Source organism: Suncus etruscus, chromosome 15 (genome assembly GCF_024139225.1).
Source record: "Suncus etruscus isolate mSunEtr1 chromosome 15, mSunEtr1.pri.cur, whole genome shotgun sequence".
In the NCBI taxonomy this organism is placed as follows: Eukaryota; Metazoa; Chordata; class Mammalia; order Eulipotyphla; family Soricidae; genus Suncus; species Suncus etruscus.
In genome coordinates, this window is record NC_064862.1 from 36897865 (window position 1) to 36917592 (window position 19728).

At 47.2% G+C, this 19728-nt stretch overlaps 1 protein-coding gene across 1 annotated transcript in view; it reads right to left on the bottom strand.

Moving 5' to 3' along the window:
• The window catches only part of BCR (BCR activator of RhoGEF and GTPase), a 129804-nt gene extending 110406 nt beyond the window's left edge, over nt 1-19398 (bottom strand). Inside the window, exon 1 of the mRNA XM_049788919.1 lies at nt 17953-19398. Coding sequence (XP_049644876.1) covers nt 17953-19309 — 1357 coding nt within the window. The 5' untranslated portion in view covers nt 19310-19398. The remainder of the gene's footprint in view (nt 1-17952) is intronic.
• Between the last annotated feature and the right edge of the window lie 330 nt (nt 19399-19728).

The following is a 19728-nucleotide window of genomic DNA, read 5'->3' on the forward strand; positions in this document are numbered from 1 at the left end:
AAGAAGAAGAAGAAGAAGAAGAAGAAGAAGAAGAAGAAGAAGAAGAAGAAGAAGAAGAAGAAGAAGAAGAAGAAGAAGAAGAAGAAGAAGAAGAAGAAGAAGAAGAAGAAGAAGAAGAAGAAGAAGAAGAAGAAGAAGAAGAAGAAGAAGAAGAAGAAGAAGAAGAAGAAGAAAATGAGAACTAAATTATGATGATGAGTCATGCTCCATGTTTGAAGCCCCAGGTCAATCCTCACACCAAAATAAAAAGATTTCTAAAGTAGCAACTAATTCTGCAGATAAGACTCAGAACAGAGGAGCAATTGTACTACTGTCCTCCTGACTTATATAATCTATGAGTCACGATGGTACAAACTCCTGATTGCTGACTCTGAGCTGCAGCAAGCACAGAAACAAGTCAAAGGCTCGGCTTTCTCTGAAACATCTCATCAGTATGGGAAAAACGATCATAGCTCACCTTTGCTCCCCAAGCCCATCAAGAACACTGCCCTCACACCAAAAAATGGTCTTGTATCTGCATACCTGTCCACTGACCTTCCCACAAAAAAACTCTACAAACGACACACTCAGACACCTTACAAACACAAACGTATCCTGCTGCCCTCTCCCGGCTTCCGCTAGCTTCCAACAACTGCAGCCATACTCATTGAATTAAAACAAGAATTAACTGGCCCATGCCATCTAGCTACACTGGACACAGGAAATCAAAGAGGAGTTTCTGGGAGTTTTTTCTTTTTTCTTTCAGTTTTAAGTATACACCCAGCAAGATTCAGAACTGCTGGCTCTGCATTTAGGGATCATACAAGGCTAGAGGGAGCATATTAGGTGCCATGGATTGAAACTAGGTTAAGTTGTGTGCAAGGCAAAAACTATCCTACCCACTATACTATTGCTCCCCCCCCCTTAATCACAAATAGGCCAGAATAAAATTGTGTGTGTGTGTGTGTGTGTGTGTGTGTGTGTGTGTGTGTATGTGTGATACAAGAGTATCCTAAGTTATTTCTCTAACAAGGATCAAAGAGCAGAGAAAAGCCACATAACCTGTGGCCTCAGAGATCTTCTGAAAGACTGGACTAGCATACACCCAGTCCTGAGCCCATGAGAGCTATTTGCAAGGAACATCAAGGAATTGGGAATTATTGAAGGACCTAGATTGGGGTCAACTCTTCCTAAAGCAGACCTGAGCCTCAAATTTTGCTTTTCTGGGGAAAAAAATTAAGTTATAATTTTAGATTTTGGGGAGGCAAGGCCGCATCAAGTCTTCTTTTTTTCACATCTAAAGGAATCATTTTAGTAAAGTCCCGCAAAAGAAATAATAAAGCCAGAGAGATAGTTGTGGCCCCATCCCCCCATTCTTCCTGTGTAACTTGATCTTACCTGCAAGACCCCTCCCAGGTCTTGTGAAGGTTAGATAAGGCCTTTGACCAGAAGGGCAAAGGGGAATTAAGGATTTTGTCAGCATGGAAAGGTAACAGGAGGAGACATGGCTGGAAAAGTCTAGACGTAGGGCAAGCTAAGGATAGCATGCATAAATGGTTAAGATAGACCACACATGTGGTGGATAGGGCATGAATAAAGATGATACTTCCTGAAGCCTGCTTGTGAGTGAGATTTCTACCCGCCGCTCTCCTGGACCCAGATACCCACAGGCTGAAGGGGGTTGTAGAGCCTGGGATGGCAAAGAAAGGTCTCTCATCACCATCCACCAACATCCAAGCCCATCCTAAGGGTTGCAACACTAGAATAGTATGCAGATACAGTACTTGCCTTGCATGCAGCTAACCTGGGTTTGATCTTCAGCACTCCATTTGGTTTCCTGACTCCCATCAGGAGTGATCCCTAAGCACAGAGATAGAAGTAAACCCTGAACACCACTGATTCTGGTCCCAAAACAAGGACTTGAGCTCCTACACGGGATAATCATGGCCTCCTGCTGACCCCTAAGGGTCCCAGTCAAATCAAAGCCTTCAAAGCGGTCCCAAGTAAATCAATGTCTTCCAGCCTTCACTGCTCCCTTCCCCATCTCCTCTTTCAGTGTCCCACGCCTACTTCTGCAAAGCTTGAACACAAACCAATGCTAAAAAGGACAACCAACTGCAGTGCACAGTCCTGACAGCCTGCTCCAGGCCAGGTCTGTAACCAGTCTCTGAGTGTGGCTGGTCTGGGTGTTGAAGACCCAATTCTATGCCTACAGAACAAGAGTGAACTTCGTGAGGAAGACCCAGATCTAATTAGTCATGCCTAATCTTAGAATTAACTAAACTTGGGGCCGGGGAGGTGGTGCTAGAGGTAAGGTGTCTGCCTTGCAAGTGCTAGCCAAGGAAGGACCAGGTTCGATCCCCTGGCGTCCCATATGGTCCCCCCAAGCCAGGGGCAATTTCTGAGCGCTTAGCCAGGAGTAACCCCTGAGCATCAAACGTGTGTGGCCCGAAAAAACAAAAAAAAAAAAAAAAGAATTCACTAGACTTGTAAAATAGTCTCTTCCCATAAGGACTCTAATTTGCATACTCAAGGGAGCTCAGGGTTTTGGTACAAGGGAAAGGAAAGAAACAAAACATCCACATTCAGTTCTCCTCCCAGGAGTCTCCCCAACACTGACGGTGTGACTAAGCAAGGACAATGCCTATCGGACCCAACAGTCAACTGCAACAGATTCAAACTGGGCAGAGTCCTTAGCTGGCATTCTGAGAACCTCCTCTCTGCCCTGTCCAACACCATGGGTACTTCCACAAGAAGTTTCAGGCTTCCTGAGCACTTAGAACAAAGTGCCTCTCCCAGACAGCCAGGTTCCTAGCCAATTAACCTTCCTGACTCCCTTGAAGTTTCAGGAACCTGAGTGAAGCTACAGTCTTGGAGGGAGATAAATAAGCAAACACAAGGCTAGGAAGCCAGGAGACAACAAAGGAGTGCTGGGGCCAGTCTCCAATGCTTCCTCACAGCCCAGTTTCTAGAGGTTCTAGCTCTCTTCTCTTTTCCCTTTCCCTTCCCTTCACCCTCCCCTCCCTTCCCATCTGCCTCACCTCCCCTTCTCTCCCCTCCCCTCCCCTCTTCTCTTCTCTTTCCTCCCTCCCTCCCCCTTACACAGAAGACCATGGTGGCCACTCACCACCAGCTGCTCACTGAAGAATTAGCGCATGAGGGGAAGCTAGGCTTCTGTTGATAATCACAACTCAGATACTGCAGTATCAGAAGTCCTTTGTCAGTTCTTCAGGGAGTGGGGGAGGGCTTGTTCATCTGCATTCTCCTTGACAAGATGCTAATCACTAGTGCTGCCTAGCTGGGTCCCCCAATTACCAAGGCCTTCTTCAGTTCCCTCAACCTGCCACCTCCCTGTGTGCTGCCTTAGTGGCTGACATGCTGCTATCTTCAGACCTGCATTGAGGGCTCCATCAGACCTGTCTTCCTAAATCTGCTGTCTGGGCTCACAAGAAGCCTTAGGGTCACTTAATTCCTCTCCCCTACTCACAAGGTCAGTGGCCTCAAAGTAGTCATATGTATACAGGGTTCATGTGACAGGGCAAAACCACATCACCCTGTCCATTGTTCAACAATGACCTGGCCACTTTTGTGCTAGGAACTACACTCTCTCCAAGACCCATTTTTGAATAGGATCATTAGATTTTTGTCATCGTTGTTGAGTTTTGTGAATGCTTTAAGATCTTAGATATTAGCTCTCTTAATCTGATCTCTAGCTTTTCATGCTAGGCCTAGGTGGTGGCTGACTAGGAAGTCCCCAGGAGACAGTTACCAAAGGCCTCTGCTCAAGAATGGCAGATAAGAGCTTCAGGGAAATCAGTGGCATTTGGCACAATGCCTTCCCTCAGAGAGGGGTCCTTGTGGAGGAGACTCTACTTCTCTTTGGCTGATTTGTCTAAGGTTTTAGGTGAGGAACTCACGAGGCTGGTTTGTATGCTCACAGTTGATTGAATGGTAGGGTAATCTTTACTCTGTGGCTTTTCTTCTTTTCTTTTTTCTTTTGGTTTTTGGGTCACACCCTGTAGCACTCAGGGGTTATTCCTGGCTCTATGCTCAGAAAGTGCCCCCAGCAGGCTCGGGGGACAATATTCAAACCACCGTCCTTCTACATGCAAGGCAAATGCCCTACCTCCATGCTATCTGTCCAGCCCCATCTGTGGCTCTTCTTAATGTTGATGAGTGACTGACAAATGAAGGGGCTGGGTGAGGTGTCATGCTGATAAACATCTTTCCCATCCTCTCCAAGGCATGAAGGTCATTCATTATGCTGGGTGCAGAGTCACTGTCCTGCTGTCTGGAAATTCTCATGACTTGACTTAAGGAGTAAGTTGGATGCTCATTCGGCACCTTATATTCACTGGCTTGTACTGAATCAATGCGCGCAAAAGCATTTTGGGGGCTGGAGAGAGTACAGTAGGTGTTTCCCTTGCACACAACTGACCTGGAACTGCATAGGTTTTATCTTGTTCCCCACCAATCCCCCAGCATTGCTAGGAGTAATCTCTGAGCACCACTTTGTGTGTGGCACAAAGAACACTTTAATTTAAAAAAATTTTTTTTTGCTCCATTCTTAGCTCATAGTCTGAAAAATATAAATCCTATATGGACATTGATTTTTCTTATTTCTTTTCCATTAGGAATCTGAGTGGAAATTACTTGAATATGTATTTATTATTTCATGTTTATAATTGGAGGCACAGGATTCTTTCCTGGACTATAAACTAAGAAAGCAGTTAGTTGTTTTCTTAGTTCTCAGAATGTTGCCATTTTCCTGTCCTTGTGAAGCAGAACAACAGGATAGTGGGACCTGCTTGTCAGCATTTTCAGCTGTCCCAGGGTCCGGTTGAATCACTGCTTGTCCTTTTTTTTTTTATTTCTAGTATTTCTTCTCTTTTCTTTTATCCTTTTTTTAAATTAGGGAAATTGCATATATAACATGTATTGTTGCCATCATTGTAAAGTGTAGAGCTGGGAAGTGTGAAGTATTCAGTGTTTTTTAAGAGGCAGAGTTGAAAGAAAAACATGGATTTGTTCCTTGAGAAACTTTCATTCACTCTGATATCCTGGCACATAGGAAGACAGTTTAGAGTCAGTCCTTAACTGGGATGCAAGGAGCCTGTGTCAAGGTTGAAAGCTGAGATGAGTGGGTGCCTGAAAGATCCCTAATTAAAGCATGGGGTGCCCGGGAAAGGGTGATGTGCAGTTGGAGCTCTGTCTCCTTCATGTCTCTGAGGAAGAGGGTATGAGGTGGAGGAGAGGGTTGCAAGCTCAGCGACAGAACCCAGAGGCTGGAATGTATTTAGCACACTCAGGAAATAGCAGAACTTGTTTGGTTGTAAAACTGATGTAAAATGTGGGTAGCTGGGGAGGGACGAGATCGAGATCGGTGGCCACATTGAGAAGAACATGATGTTCTCTTGGAGGGTGATAGGGGACCACTGAAAGTTGGTGAGTAGCACAGAAATGGGCTGTTGGAGCTTTGCCTCAGGAAGTGGCGTTGAGCATTTAGTATGTGGGATGGTCTGGTGGAGTGTGTGGGTGGGCACCAATAGTGGTTGCCTTGAGAAGAAGTAGGGAAGGGTAGAAATGAAAAGACCAGAGTGAGCTGACTAGAAGGGATGAGAGACCAAGGAGAAAAGATGCCAGGCTCTGTGTACCTGGCATGGTGAAGACTGTGCTAAGGCTTTGGGTAGTCAATAGGTGCTGGCCTGAGAGATAGGGAGCTGGGGAGGAAGGAGAGGAAGACCCAAGCTGGCCTGGGAAGAGGGGAGAGAGGAACACAGGACAGGGTGGGAAAGGTAGTAAAGGAGTCTATGTCTTAGGAAGGCCAAAAGGAAGGCAGTACAAGGAGGTTGTAGTAGAGAGGCTCAGGGTCTGGTTGCCAGGCTGTGAGGATGTTGAGAAATATTATAATAATCCAGAAATAACTTATACGTCTGAAATAATAAGGGTCTCAGTCATATTTAAAAAAAAAAAGAAATGCAATATGGTATGCTCTCAAAAAATAGGAAGAGGACTTCCATACAATCCAGTGATACCACTTCTAAGCCCAAAACACATAAACATTAATTTGAAAAGATATATGCAGACCTATCTTCACTGCAGCGCTTGGTACAATGGCTAAGATCTAGAAACAATCTAAATGCCCAACTACAGATAAACAGATCAAGAAGTACATCGAATATCATGCAGCTCTAAGAAAGGACAAAATCATGGACTTCTCTGTGACATGACTGGAACTGGGGAGACCAAGTTGCGTGATATGAATCAGAAGGAAAGGAATAGATACAAAATGATCTCTCTCATATGTGGGACTTGATACACAGCAACAAAGGGCCAAAGGCAACACAATGAGAGAACTGGCCCACACAATTGACTTAGTATTGGGAGGAATGCAAAAGGAAGGGGCCTTGGGAGAGGGAGGGTGGCACACTAGTGATGGGTGCAGTACTGTAATCATATGTAAGGGAAACTATCTTTAACGGTATTGTAAATCACAGTACTTCAATCAATAAAACTAAAATGCTCAAGGAAAAAAATTTGAAAATGTCACACAAGTGGCATAAGCCAGACACAAGAAGAAAAGTGCTACATGGCTCCCTTTTCACCTGAGGTATCTAGAGATGAGAAGTAGAAAGGTGGCTGCCAAAGCCCTAGAAGAGGAATAATTTATTTATTTATTTATTTATTTATTTATTTATTTATTTATTTATTTGCTTAATAGGAACAGAGTATGAGTTTGAGAAAAACTTCTAGAGCTGAACAGTGATGATGGTGTCACACAATGTGAATGTACCGTATTTTCCGGTGTATAAGACGACTTTTGAAATAAAAAAAAAGTCAACCGAAAATTGGGGGTCCTCTTATACACCGAGTATATCCTGAAAAATGTTTCAATATGCCGCTAAACAAAAATTGTCTGAATATTGCCACAAAACCAATTTTCCAACTCAATCCTGCACCAATCACTGCAAGGCTGCTTGGACTGCCTCTCTAACTCAGCCAATCCAATCCGGAATCTACACTGTCAAAAGCCTGCTCAGATTGGCCAGAGTCAGGGAGGAAGTCTATTACAGTATAAACTTTGAACCTTTGCTTGTTATGATTGGCTCACTGTGATACACGAGCACAGGAACACATGCAGCACATGCAGCTCAGGAAAATTCTATCTGATACAACGAATATAGGCCTAAACCTATGTTTTAACTGCAAAATTATACGCCCGGTCATCTTATACGCCTAATGCTACTGAATTAGACACTTGGCAGCTGTTAAAATGTTCTATTTTCTGTTATATGTAATGCACCACGATTTTCAAAGGTGAGATGGGCTCAGGATGTGGCCCAGTGATAAAATTCATGCCCTGCATGCACAAGGCCTGAGGTCCCATCCATGGTACATTCTGATGGAAAAGCTCTTAATAAGCATGTTCCTAAAGTGGGACCAGCCCACAAAGTAAGAACCACCAAAGTTGGAGACCAAACAAGCACAAACACCTCACACCTTTTCATTATGAACCCCACAAACTCCCAGTTATCTTCTGGTTTCCCACCTCCCATGGCCAGAGCACCTCCATGACAAGAGGCCCTCTTAGTCCTCAAGGCCCAAGACAGGTTTGACCAGAACTCTGGTGAGTCGTCAAAAACCACCCCTACATATGAAATAGAAACGCCCTTTAAATTGTCTTCAAAAGCAAAAAGAAATGAAATCCCAGCATATATACCAGGGATAAGCCTTCATAATCTTATTCTAAAGAATAAACCAGACATAAATGGTCATATGTTATCCAATGCCTTTCAGGTGAAATATCCAGAAAAATTGATAATGGTAAGATAGAATAAAGCAATGGGTACCAACTAGTAGCTGAGGGCAGAGAAGGGATCAGGGTTTAAGGGAGCAGAATTGCATTTCGAGGTGATGAAAAGGTTCTAAAATTAGACAGTGGTGATGGCTGCATAATTTTGAATATACTATAAAAACCCACTGCAACTGGATGCTCTAAACAAGTGAATTCCATGGTGTGAATTACAGAGCTGTTTAAAAGCCACCACTCTCAGAATCACATTTCCTCATTGAGAGAGAGAGAGAGAGAGAGAGAGAGAGAGAGAGAGAGAGAGAGAGAGAGAGAGAGAGAGAGAGAGAGAGAGAGAGAGAATCTACCCCACTACTCTGGAAAAAGAGGAGAGAGAAGAGAGAAAGAGAGCATCCACCCTACTACCCTGGCCCAAGTTCTGCAGCTAACAGGGAGGCCCCATCTTTCCACACTGCCCCATATGCTACAGCTACTGCAGCATCCCCAGGGCATCTTGCCAGGGCTATGTCCACCTTTTGTTCTTTACATATCAATTATAGGGCAACTTCCCTGGATTCTGCAAAGTCCTTGGCAATCAGAGCCTGGAAATGCCAAAGCATTAGTAGACGTTTGGACCTTCCCATTTTCCTTAGTTTCCCATGAAAATGAGAAGCTTCTAGTTTCTACTTCCTCTCCTAAGGCATTACCAAAATGTGAGCAAAGTGGTTCTTGTATCTACAGACTTCGTGAAAACTATCAGAATAATCAAGAGGTCTCTCTCTTTCACTGGTTCCTTGCTTCCCAGCCACATGGCTAAGCAGTCTAGGAATAATGCCAAGTAGACTGCATTCTACCCCACAAGGGGTGATGTGGTCCCAACAAAGAGGGCACATAACATTGATGAGTGGCCCACGTACCCAGGGCTAATGGAACTCAAGCTCAATAAAGTAGCTGGCTTTTATTTAAAGCATGATGCTAAAGAAAAACAGGCTTTTAAGCTTTAAGAACTCAAACCAGCCCAGCAGAACATAGTATGAGAGCAAGTGAAGAACAAAGGTCATGGCAGATGCCTGGACACTACAGAGCTCACTCCCCAGTCATGCTTCCACTGAGTGGATGAAATGGCCTGCATACAGGTCACTGAATTATGCATTTCTCCTTTAGAACCTCTAAGTGGTGTGCAATCAACTCACACTAGATGTTGGAGGAGGTGACTGTGAGGCTAGCCAGGGGCCCAGACCTCCCTCACACTGCCAGAGGTCTTCCAGAGGCAGTCAGCTCCAGGCAATCCCTACACAAAGTCTCTTCAACTCCAGCCCTCCCTTCACAAGGTCTCTTCAACTCCAGCCCTTCTACCTTTAAATCTGTTTTCTTTTTGTTTGGGTAACACACTCAGCAGTGTTCAGGATTATTCCTGGCTCTATGCTCAGAGATCACTCCTGACAGTGCTTGGAGGACCATATGTGGTTCGAGGGATTAAACTAAGAGTTGGTCACATTCAAGGTAAGCACATAAACAGCTGTACTATCTCTCAAAGGCCCAAAGTCTGTGTTCTTTCCCTAGATGAGATCAACTAAAATGCTTGCTGCAAAGTTATAGATATACATGTCATGTGTAAATGAACTCCTCCTGCTCTACTAGCAGACCAAGAGCACATCAGGCCTTTAAAGTGAAGTGAATGCTCAAATGCTAATCATTTACTTTGTATGTATGGGAAGAAAGGGTGCTCCCATAGGGGCCCTGGAAGTCACTCCCAACAACAGTCAGCTTATTGGCACTGCTCTGGCCTTGTGGTGCCAGGGGCCACCAGAATAACCCTGGCCATGTTGGGGGATGTGGGGGCGGAGAGTCTTGAGGGCTACACTTGGTGGTACTAGAGCATGTGGGAGCATGTGGTGCCAGGGATCCAACCATGTTCCCCGGTTCTATCTCCTCAGTCCCAACCTCATAAGAAGCAGGGGCAAGTGATGGGTGAAGGATTCCATGAGGTTTTTCTGCCTCCAGCTCTATTAAGCTGGTCCCACCATGGCTGATGCAGTGGGTCTCCTCTCCTGCCAGTGTCCCCTCTAGTCAGAGACAGTCCTTCCTAGTGCTTCCTCTGCATATGGCCCGCCACATGTCAGACCTTCTATCCAGCCCTTGTCCCTGAACACCTGCTCATAGCAGAGCTCTATCAGCAGGCACTGACCCCTTCTTCTCCCTATGACTAAGGAATGGAGGTGGATGGTGGAGCAACATCTGTTCTTTTGAGCACACTAACTCTGGGGGAGGCACAGGGGCTACAGAGGTCTTTCCCCCAGGTGATTTGTGTTTAGTTTTGGAATCACAGAGAGTGATGCTCAGGGCTTACTCCTGGCTCTGTAATCAGGAATCACTCCTGACAGGACTTGAAGGATCATATGGGGTACGAGGGATTCAACCAAGTGGACTGCATGAAATTCAAAATGCACAGACTGTACTAGCAACTTCAGCCCCTTTCTCTAAGAGATTTACAAAGTAAGAGAAGAAATAAATCTCTGGAAGGCTGGTACCTTCGCAGACCACCAGTCTGTAAGCTGGCACCAGACGATTCCTATCTCAGCACTTAGGTTTAAGTGACCATCTCCTCACCAGACTGAAAATGACCTGCTGGAAGGTGACAATGACCTGTCTCATGATACTCAGCACTGTCACTGCCTGGCACAGCAAGTCCCCAAACCTGCCTAACTGATTAAGAGTGCCCCCTGGGGGTATGGGGGTTCAGATGACTGCATCATTATACAATCTGAGAGAGGCAGACCAGTGCCAGCCACCCTCCTCCCCGCAACAATCTGACCTTGGACAGGTTGTTTTAGGTCTATGTGTTGGCCCTGCCCCCTTAGACCCCTATCAGCTGAGGGCATATAATTATGCATTAATAGTGCTCTGCAGCCACTTCAGAGGAGGCTTCAAAAACACATGAAACAACCTCTACCAAAGTCATATTTACCACACAAGTGAGGCATCACAGTTTTTGTGGCTCAGACCTCAGCAGGCCTGTCTTTGAAACCCACCTGTCAAGTTCCCCTTGGGTCTCAGTCACCACCCTGCCCACAGTCATTTGGCAAGGTCACAGTGGCAGGGACTGAATCCTAGACAGCTAATTAGCAGGCCTGAGTGTGAGGATTCAGGAAATGCTCTAAGGTTGAGCAGGGAAATCCAAGTAGGCCGTGGCAGAGGAGGAGAAATAAGCCATCAGAAATCTACAAAGCCATATGCTTTCCTTGCTACAGCCCCTGAATCCAGTTCTACTTACTCAATGGGAGTTAAGGAGGCTGAATCAGAACAGAGAGGAAGATTACAAAATAAAAATGAAAGAAAGAAACCAGAGCCTCAGAGATAGCACAGCATGTAGGGTTCCCTACCCAGGCACTCCATATTAACAGGAAATCATTTTAAATTAATAGAAAAATCATTTCAAATATGCAATTAAAGATACCAAGTTAAAGAAGACATATTAATGTGTGTGTGTGTGTGTGTGTGTGTGTGTGTGTGTGTGTGTGTGTGTGTTGGTTTTTAAAGGACAAGACCATGGGGGGGGGGGGGGCTACCAAAGGAAAAGGCAAGAAAATTTCCACATAAAGTATATTCAATGAAAACCTTTACATGATTGAAAGGGAAGGGAAGAGGTAGGTGCCTTGGTTAAGAAAAGGTAACTATAAACTAGTATGACGGTAAGGAAAATATAAAGAAATTAAAATTTGTTAAAATCTAATGAGGATGCAGAGAGATAGGACAGCAAGTAAAGGTATTTGCCTTGCATGTAGTGACCTTTTAATCCCCAGAATTCTATATGGTCCCCCAGCATCACCAGGAATGATTCCTTAATACAGAGTCAGGAGTAACTCCTGTCACCAGCTATGGCCCAAAACATCAAATAAATAAATAATACAATATGCACAGGAAAAAATTTTAGTGGTGAGGGTCTAACCCCTAACTTTATAAAAGAGAAGCAACGAGGCTAGATAGAAACCACTGGGTCACAGCCCTCCTATGCCAAGCTGCCAAACACCACACAAGCTTTAAATTATTCCTAAACCATGGCTGATAGCCTTTTTTTCTGTAACCCAATTATAGATTTACTGAGCACTGTGAGCTGAAATTTATCTACCCCACCAAATTCATAGGCTGAAGTCCTAATCCCTATTACTTTAAGTGGGCTATCTGAAGACAATGTCTAAAATGAGGGGAGTTGTTCAGGGATGGACAAATAATAGATAATATAGTTGGTTTGGTTCTTGCTCTGTACTTGGTCAACCTGGGTTCAATTCCCAGCACCCCATATGGTCCCCCTGAACACTTCTAGAAGTGATCTCTGAGCATAGTCAGGCGTAAACTAAGTATAGCCAGGTGTGGCCCCTAAACCAACAAAATTAATAAAATTGAGTCATTAGTTTGGTTTCTAGTGAGTTGAATCCTTATAAAAGGAGAAAAAGTTTGGACACATGAGCAGACATTATGGATGTGGGTACACAGAAATGACTAGGTTAAAAGGCAGTAAGATGGGCTGTCTGCCAGTCAAAGAGAAAGAACTTGAAGAAGTCAACCCCAATGGCACCTTGATTATTTTCCCAGTTCCAAAACCATCAGAAGACAAATTTCTGCAGTTCATGTTATTCAGTCTGTGATATGTTGCCAAGGCTATCTTTACATATGAATACACTGGGTCACATGGGTGTGACGGCTAAGGCATTATCACTTACAGGTGTGTTTCCGAAAGAGAACACACCTCTTAAGGGTTTGGGTGAGGAGGTAAGGCTAAGAATGCTGCTCCGGGCAACCTCAAAATTCTACTGGAGTGAAATAAGCCAGACAAAGGGCAGAGCGGATGATTCCATTTAGATGAGACGCCTACTGTGATAAGCAAAATCTCAGAGCAGAGACAGAAAGTAGAACTTCTGCCCGAAGCTGGAGGAGGAGAAAAGTGATTGCCTAGTAGGTAAGGAGCTGCAGAGACTTTAAAAAAAGTGCTGGATATAGAGGGGAAGGTTGCACAACAATGTAAACATAGTTAATGCTGCAAAGTAGATACTTAAAATGACGAAAATGGTACATTGTGTTTCTATATATAATGTACTTATTTCCACACAAAAATCAACCTATGACATGTTATGTAAGTATTTTAATTAAAATCACTATACTTTTGGAAAGGAAAAAAATCCTATGTGAGTCACAGGAATTATATTCCACTGAGGGCCAAGAACCCCAATGGAGTTCACAGTTAATCTATCACCACCTCCTGAGCTGTGATCTCAAAAACAACTTCAATCAAAATTCAGGCCTATTGTCCAGCAACCTGAGGCCATGTCCTTGACTCCCCATTGTACTATTTCTCCTGCCAGTTCTCTAAACTTTTGTCTGGGTAAGAAGTCAGATACACAGGCCCTCTGGGCTACTAGACTCTCAGGCTAGGAGAGAAGGTGGCTATTGAAGCCAGAAGCAACAAATGAGGCAAAAGAGAGTCATAAGGAAGGCATGTTCCTTTGGAACCACTAAAAGCAGCACTCCCAGCTCTTTCCTTAATGACAGGCTCCAGAATGTTTCGATCCATTTCCAAAATAAGAAAGTCATCCTTTCCAAGCCAGAGAACCCTTGTAAAAACTGATCTATACTCTTGCTTCCACCCTGTTGATGACTTGTGATCTTAAGTCTCTGCCTGGGATCTGCACTCTCTGTATTTGCAGATGGATAGAAACCTGTAGGAACCTTGGAGGCAGCCAAAGAAAGGCTCTGGTCAAGAGACCAGTGATGTAGCCAACCTGAGGCCTGAGTGATGCTTTACCGCACCCACACACCCACAGGCCTGGTTACTCACTCAGATTGTCAGAGCTGAGCCATTCAAGGGAACAAAAAAAGCAGTGATCGTTCTAGCAACCAGCATCCAAAAGACAAAATAAGCTGCTAATAGAAATGTGAAAACTCAACATGAGAGTACACAAAGAAACATAAGCCCTGACATCGTATCTCATAGGAACAGGGGCTGAGAAACACACAGGCTGGACATTCAAGTCTAAACTACTCACATCTAGGGGCTGGAGAAATAGAATAGTGGGTCGGATGCCTCCCTTATACATGCAGGTGACCCCAGTTCAATTTCCACCACATGGAAACACATGGTCCACAGGGCACCAACAAGAGTAAGCCCTGAACACTGCCAGGTATAACCTAAAAGCCCCGGGGGGGTGGGGGGGGGAGGGGAATAACTAAAAAAGATCTGAACTATAAGATCTAAAACAGGAAGTCTTCATAGATTACTGGATACTTAAAACTGAAGCAGTAAGTCTTCTACAAAGTAATTTACCACAAGCTAATTGACATATACAAGAATATATATAGCAGTATTGCCGGTCACAAAAACACCACTAACCTTCTTAATATCCTTCTCAAGACCCAAAGCACTGCTAGTATTAAAAATAATCATTATTCATTAATTCATTCTCCAGCCATCATATTTCTGTTCAGTTATGAAAACAGGCTAATCAAACCCCAGACAAGACATCCTTCCAACACAGGGCACACTCAAATATTTAATCACACTTACACATATACTTACCCTCAGAGTAGAACAATCAGATACACCAATTACCCTAAGTATACATATTTCAGAAGTGGAAATTTCAGAGGGAAACGGGGAGAGTAGAGGAAGAGACTGGGTAGTAACTTGCAAACTCTGAACAGTGGTCCCTGGCAAGGACTCAATTTTACATTTTTCCTCTCAACACTATAATGAAACAACATTGAACAAATAATTACTCAAGTTTATGCTATGGTCAAGTCTGAACCAAGCTCCACAGGAGACCTGAAAATGACAATGACAATCTGTGTTACCATATGGGGACATCTTAGGGAAGTTAAAAAAAAAAAGGTGGACAAATAATACATACATGTACCGTGCGATTCCCACTAGTTAAGAGTTAGACAATTCAGTGAGACAGATATTAGAATGATGGTTCACAGGGGGCTGAGAGGGAGGGAATTAGCGGTTACTCCTAGTCAAATAGAATAGTTTCAAGGAAATTCAACATTTTAGAGATGGCTGGTGTCAGTTAAACTGTGCAAATGTACCTAATGTTCCTGAACTGTATCGTTTAACTATAGCTAAAATGGGTCAGGATGGTCAATTTCACACTATGTAGATTTACCACATTTCTTTTTTGTTTTTGTTTTGGGGACATACCAGAGATGCTCAGGGGTTACTTCTGGCTTTGCATTCAGGAATTACTCTTGACAGGTTCAGAGGACCATATATGCTTGCTGGGAACCAAACCCACATTCTGGCAGAGTGCAAGAGAAGCACCTTACCCAGTGTACTAGCGGCTCTAGCCCTCCACAATTTGTTTATAAGAGTCACAAGGAGTAGATGTGGATGCCCCTGAGCTTTTGCTCCATGGCTTCTTAGACAGCTCCCCATCCCATCATCCTCTGCTGATGGCAAACTTGTCAAGGTCTCTGGAGTACTGCTTGCCTCTGGAAGCTTCCCTGATCTCTGAATCAGGTGTGTTCTTCTCCCTTTCAAGTTAACTTGCAAGCTCCCAGATGGCAAGCATTACATTTGTTTTATGTAGACCAAATGGTTTGGAGAGAAGGGCTTGCCTGTGACAGGGGGCCCACAGTTAATAATCCCTCCATGGGCCTGGGGAGTATGAAGCTAGAAGGACCATTGGAGTGACCCTGTCATCTTTTTCAGACCCTGTCATCTTTTTCAGACCCTGTCATCTTTTTGGTGGGGTAGTTGGGGAAAACAATACCCTCAAGTGACCACTTTCATCAAGCACAGGTTCTGTGGCCCCAGGAAGGCCCAGAATCCCAGCTTTGTCACATTCTGGTTGTGTTCATCCCTAAAGTGGACAGTCCCACTGCAGAGAGTTGGAGCAGTCCACCAGAGGCCATGCCAGAAGCTTGCTAACAGGGGTCTGTCATTTCAATCAGATAGACAAGAGCCCACTCCTTCAGGGCGGTTCTGAAACTATGTGATCCAAATTCCCAGGACTGCTGTTGCTACTGTAGAGGGCAACTTCCACACCCGGCCCACACAGCCATTATCTTCATTGTTCTGGCTCAGGCCTGGCCAGCAGACTCTGCAACCATCCAAACAACATTAGTAAACAGTCAGGACAGAGACAGATGGCTTAGCTGGTGCGGGATCCCTTCTTCAAACCTTCAGAGGAGAGTACTGGAAACAGAACGAAAGCCTCACAGAGCTCAAACCCCAGAATATAAACATCTAACAGAAACAACTTGGTATCTCAGGACATTCAGAAAAGGGCTCCCAAAAGTCCTAACACATGGGTTCAGTTTGGAAAACTGACTATTTGGAGGCCAGAGATGCAGCTGCTGTGGAGAGAATGCCTCACGTGTATGAGGCCCTGGCTTCAATCCACGGTATTCCCCTTATAAATAAAAAATTAAACCCTCAGTCTTTTGCTGAGCACCTTCATTGTGCTAGCCAGAGTCCCCCTGTAAGGGTGCGGTGGGCCAGACAGCCACATTTCCAGGGATCATTGGAGAGGCAGGCCCACATAGCTGAGGACAGTGAAGAAAGGACCTCCAGAAAGGGCCACCAAAATACACTTCAAGCACCAACGTCCCATATTTTGGAAACTTCAATTTTCCTCACTAAAATAAGACTCTGTTTCAGATGTAGGTCTCTGTGGAATCTTCTCATTTTCTTCTTTACTAATAACATTTTGGGGTACCTTGCCACTCCAGTGGGCTCATTCAGCCCAAAACTGGTGCCCAGTGACCATAAGGCACAGTTCCAGTCCCTGAACAATGTGATGTGCCTGCAAAGCAGGCTTCCAAATACTCCAGCTTTCCCGCCTCCGAGAACATCCCTAAGCAGCTGGGCAGGGAGCAGGTCTCCCACAGCATTCCATAGCCAGTCCCAGTTGCAAACGAAGAACAGTAATTGAATGTACCTAAAACAAACAGGATAAGAGTGCCCACCACAAAAAAAAAAAAAAAAAAAAAAAAAGGTCTCCACAAAGCCAGGAATAGCCAGTAGTTCCACTGGACTCTGACCAACAAAGCACATCCAGCCCCATCAGCAGAAAAAGAAAAATCAATGGAGGGAAGAATCAGATCACTCCAACTGGGCCAGGACCCTAGAGAGACAGCAGCCTCACACAGGCACACACACACACACACACACAGATACACAAACGCAGTCCACTCAAACAAACCCAACACCTACACACCTTCTCCTCCTGCACCTGCAAATTGTGCCAGCTTCTCAGTGTCCAGGCCCTTCTTCATCCCGTTGTGTGAAAGTATTTGAGGGTCCCCCCACCCACAAATTTATATGCACGGTTCCACAGGCATAACCAAAGAGGCAGGAATCAAATTTCTAGTATGAATTCGAAATCCCAAATAACACTGATAGGCACTCATCAAGCCTAGGAAGAAAAGGAAAGAGAAGGCACACCTAGGAAGCAGAAAATGGAGCTAGGGGCTGCTCAGAAGAGGCTGTGGGTGAGTAAGGAGATAAAGTCTCCCAGCAGAACAGGGTAGATGAGAACGGGTGTGGCTCACATCAGGGAAACAATCTTCACCTCATCAATTTCCAGAGGTCCACTGAGTCACAAATGACTACAGCTTCACTTCCTCCTAACACATATTTTCGCCTGCTCTGACTTGTAAGCAAACCTGACACTTCTTCCTATATGGCTCTGGAGCAGCTCTCACCTCCTGGATTCCCCAAAGGTGTCATACAACCCTTCCAGGAGAGGCACTGTGGGAAGATGGGAAAGGCTCATCATACACATCACCCGTCCTTGCTCAGTTCAATTCCTATATTTGGAAGAGATAGGCCCCCAACACCCTGTCCCTTATCTTCACTGCCTCGTGTGCATGGATTACAGAGGTACTCAGCATCCAGTTCCCAATTCAAAGTACTCAGCAGAAGCACACAATTCTAGAACCAAAGGAAACCAAGGAACAAATCGCGTCACCCACCACCCATTCCCATCGCAGACAAGAGGGTTTTACACTCAAGAGGAAAAGGGGGGATGCAGGGCAGCATCTGAGCAAATCCCTTCTGCAGACCTTGAAAGTGGCCTTCTTTGGAAGAAGGAAGACTTCCTTCTTTTCTCACTTTCGACCCATCCAGTGGCCAGGCAAGAGGGGGGCAGCAAGGATGCCCCACCCAAGACGATGGCGCTACCCACCTGCATCTCCATGGAAGGTGCTGTCCCCATCGCTGGGCCAGATCTGCCCTGTCTTGCGCACCCCCACGATGGTGGCCTCGGACACCACGACCTGGCCTTGACGGTGCCGCTTCTGGCACTGGGGTGTGGGGGGGCTGCTGCTGTCGAAGGACTGCTGAGAGTTCTGCGAGGGCGAGCGGCTCTTGTCCCGAAACATGCGGTAGGTAGTGGGGCTGGGGGACACGCGGCTGGACTGGCCCGAGGAGAAGTCCTCCTCGCTGGACGTGAGGTTCTCATTGGAGCTGCAGTCCGGGGTGTACCCCCCTCCGCTGTCCTCAAAGCTCCGGGGAGAGTAAGACCTACGGGGCCAGGTGAGGCGTCGCTCATGCTCCGAGGTGCTCTGGCTGCGCAGGAGAGCGGGGCCCTTGCCCTCCCCTTCCACCATCATGCCCCCCACGTAGATGCTCTGATAGGGGTGGTACTCCAGGGGCGGCCAGGGGGCCCTGCTGCTGCCGCCACCACCACCGTTGGCAGCACTGATCAGGTTGTCCTTGAGGAAGCGGGGGTTCAACTCGGCGTCCTCGTAGTCGCCGTCGAGGCCACCGCAGCTGCTCTCCGACGTCCGGCCCGTCCGGTAGGCAGGCCGCGGGGGCGCGTCCACGGGGTGGCTGGGCCCGGAGGCGCCTTGCTGCTGGGCCTTCTTGCGCTCCATCTGCATGGCCTGGCTGCCCAGGGAGCTGATGCGGTCCGACACCTCTTTGTCGTTGACCTTCACCAGGCCGCGTTCGTGGTGGAACTCGACGTTCACGTAGAAGGGTTTGTCGCCCTCGGGCTGCCCGGGGCCCTTGCGGATCCTCTCGAAGTTGGACCTGAGAGCCGCCACGCTGGTGGGGGCACCCCGATCGTCGGCGGCGGGCGCGGAGGGCGCGGAGGCCCCGGGTGGACGGCGGGCCGGCAGGGGCCTGCTTTTGCCCGGGGAGCCGTCGCCATCGGGCCGAGCTTCAGGCTCCTCGTTGGCGTTGGAGACGGCGGCGGTGGGGTCTGCGGGCGAGGGCGTTGGAGGCGGGCGGCGGGGTTCGGCGTTGTTGCTGTTGCTGCTGCTGTTGCTGCCGCTGCCGTCGGGGGTCTGCCCGGCGGCGGCGCGCCTGAAGCCCCAGCGCTGGCGGTCGTAGCTCTTCTTCTCCTTGGCCAGCAGCGTCTGCAGGTAGATCATGCGGAAGCGCTCCTGGTTCACCTCCTGCTCCAGGCGGCGGATGGAGGCCTTGCAGCGCTCCAGCTCCTGCTCGATGTCGCCCACCGAGCGCAGCTCCATGCGCGGCGGTTCCGAGTCCGGGAACTGCGCCTTCCACGCCTCGGCGAAGCCCACCGGGTCCACCATGGCGAGGCCGAGGCCGGGGCCGCCCGCGCGCTTCACCTGCGCGCACGACGGGGCCCGCCCGCCTCCAGCAGGCGCCGCGATCGGGGGCCTCAGGGGCCCACCTCCTCCCCCATGGCGAACAATGCCCGCCCCCTCCCCGGGCGGCAGGTGAGGAAGCGGGGGGCGCGCTCGTGGGGGGCCGGGCGCGCGCGCGGGCGGAGGCAAGGGAAGGGAAGGGAAGGGAAGGCAAAGGGAAGGCGCGGGGCTGCGCGCGCCGCTATTGTGTGCGGGGCTCCCCGGCGCGGGGCGGCTGCCGCTGCCCCCTCGGCTCGGCTCGGCTCGGCCCGGCAGCCCGTGCCACGGCTCCTTCCCGCCGGCTCCCGCGCCGCCCCGCGTCCCAGCCGCCGCCTCCCCGGGCGTTGCGCTACGCTGCGCTGCGC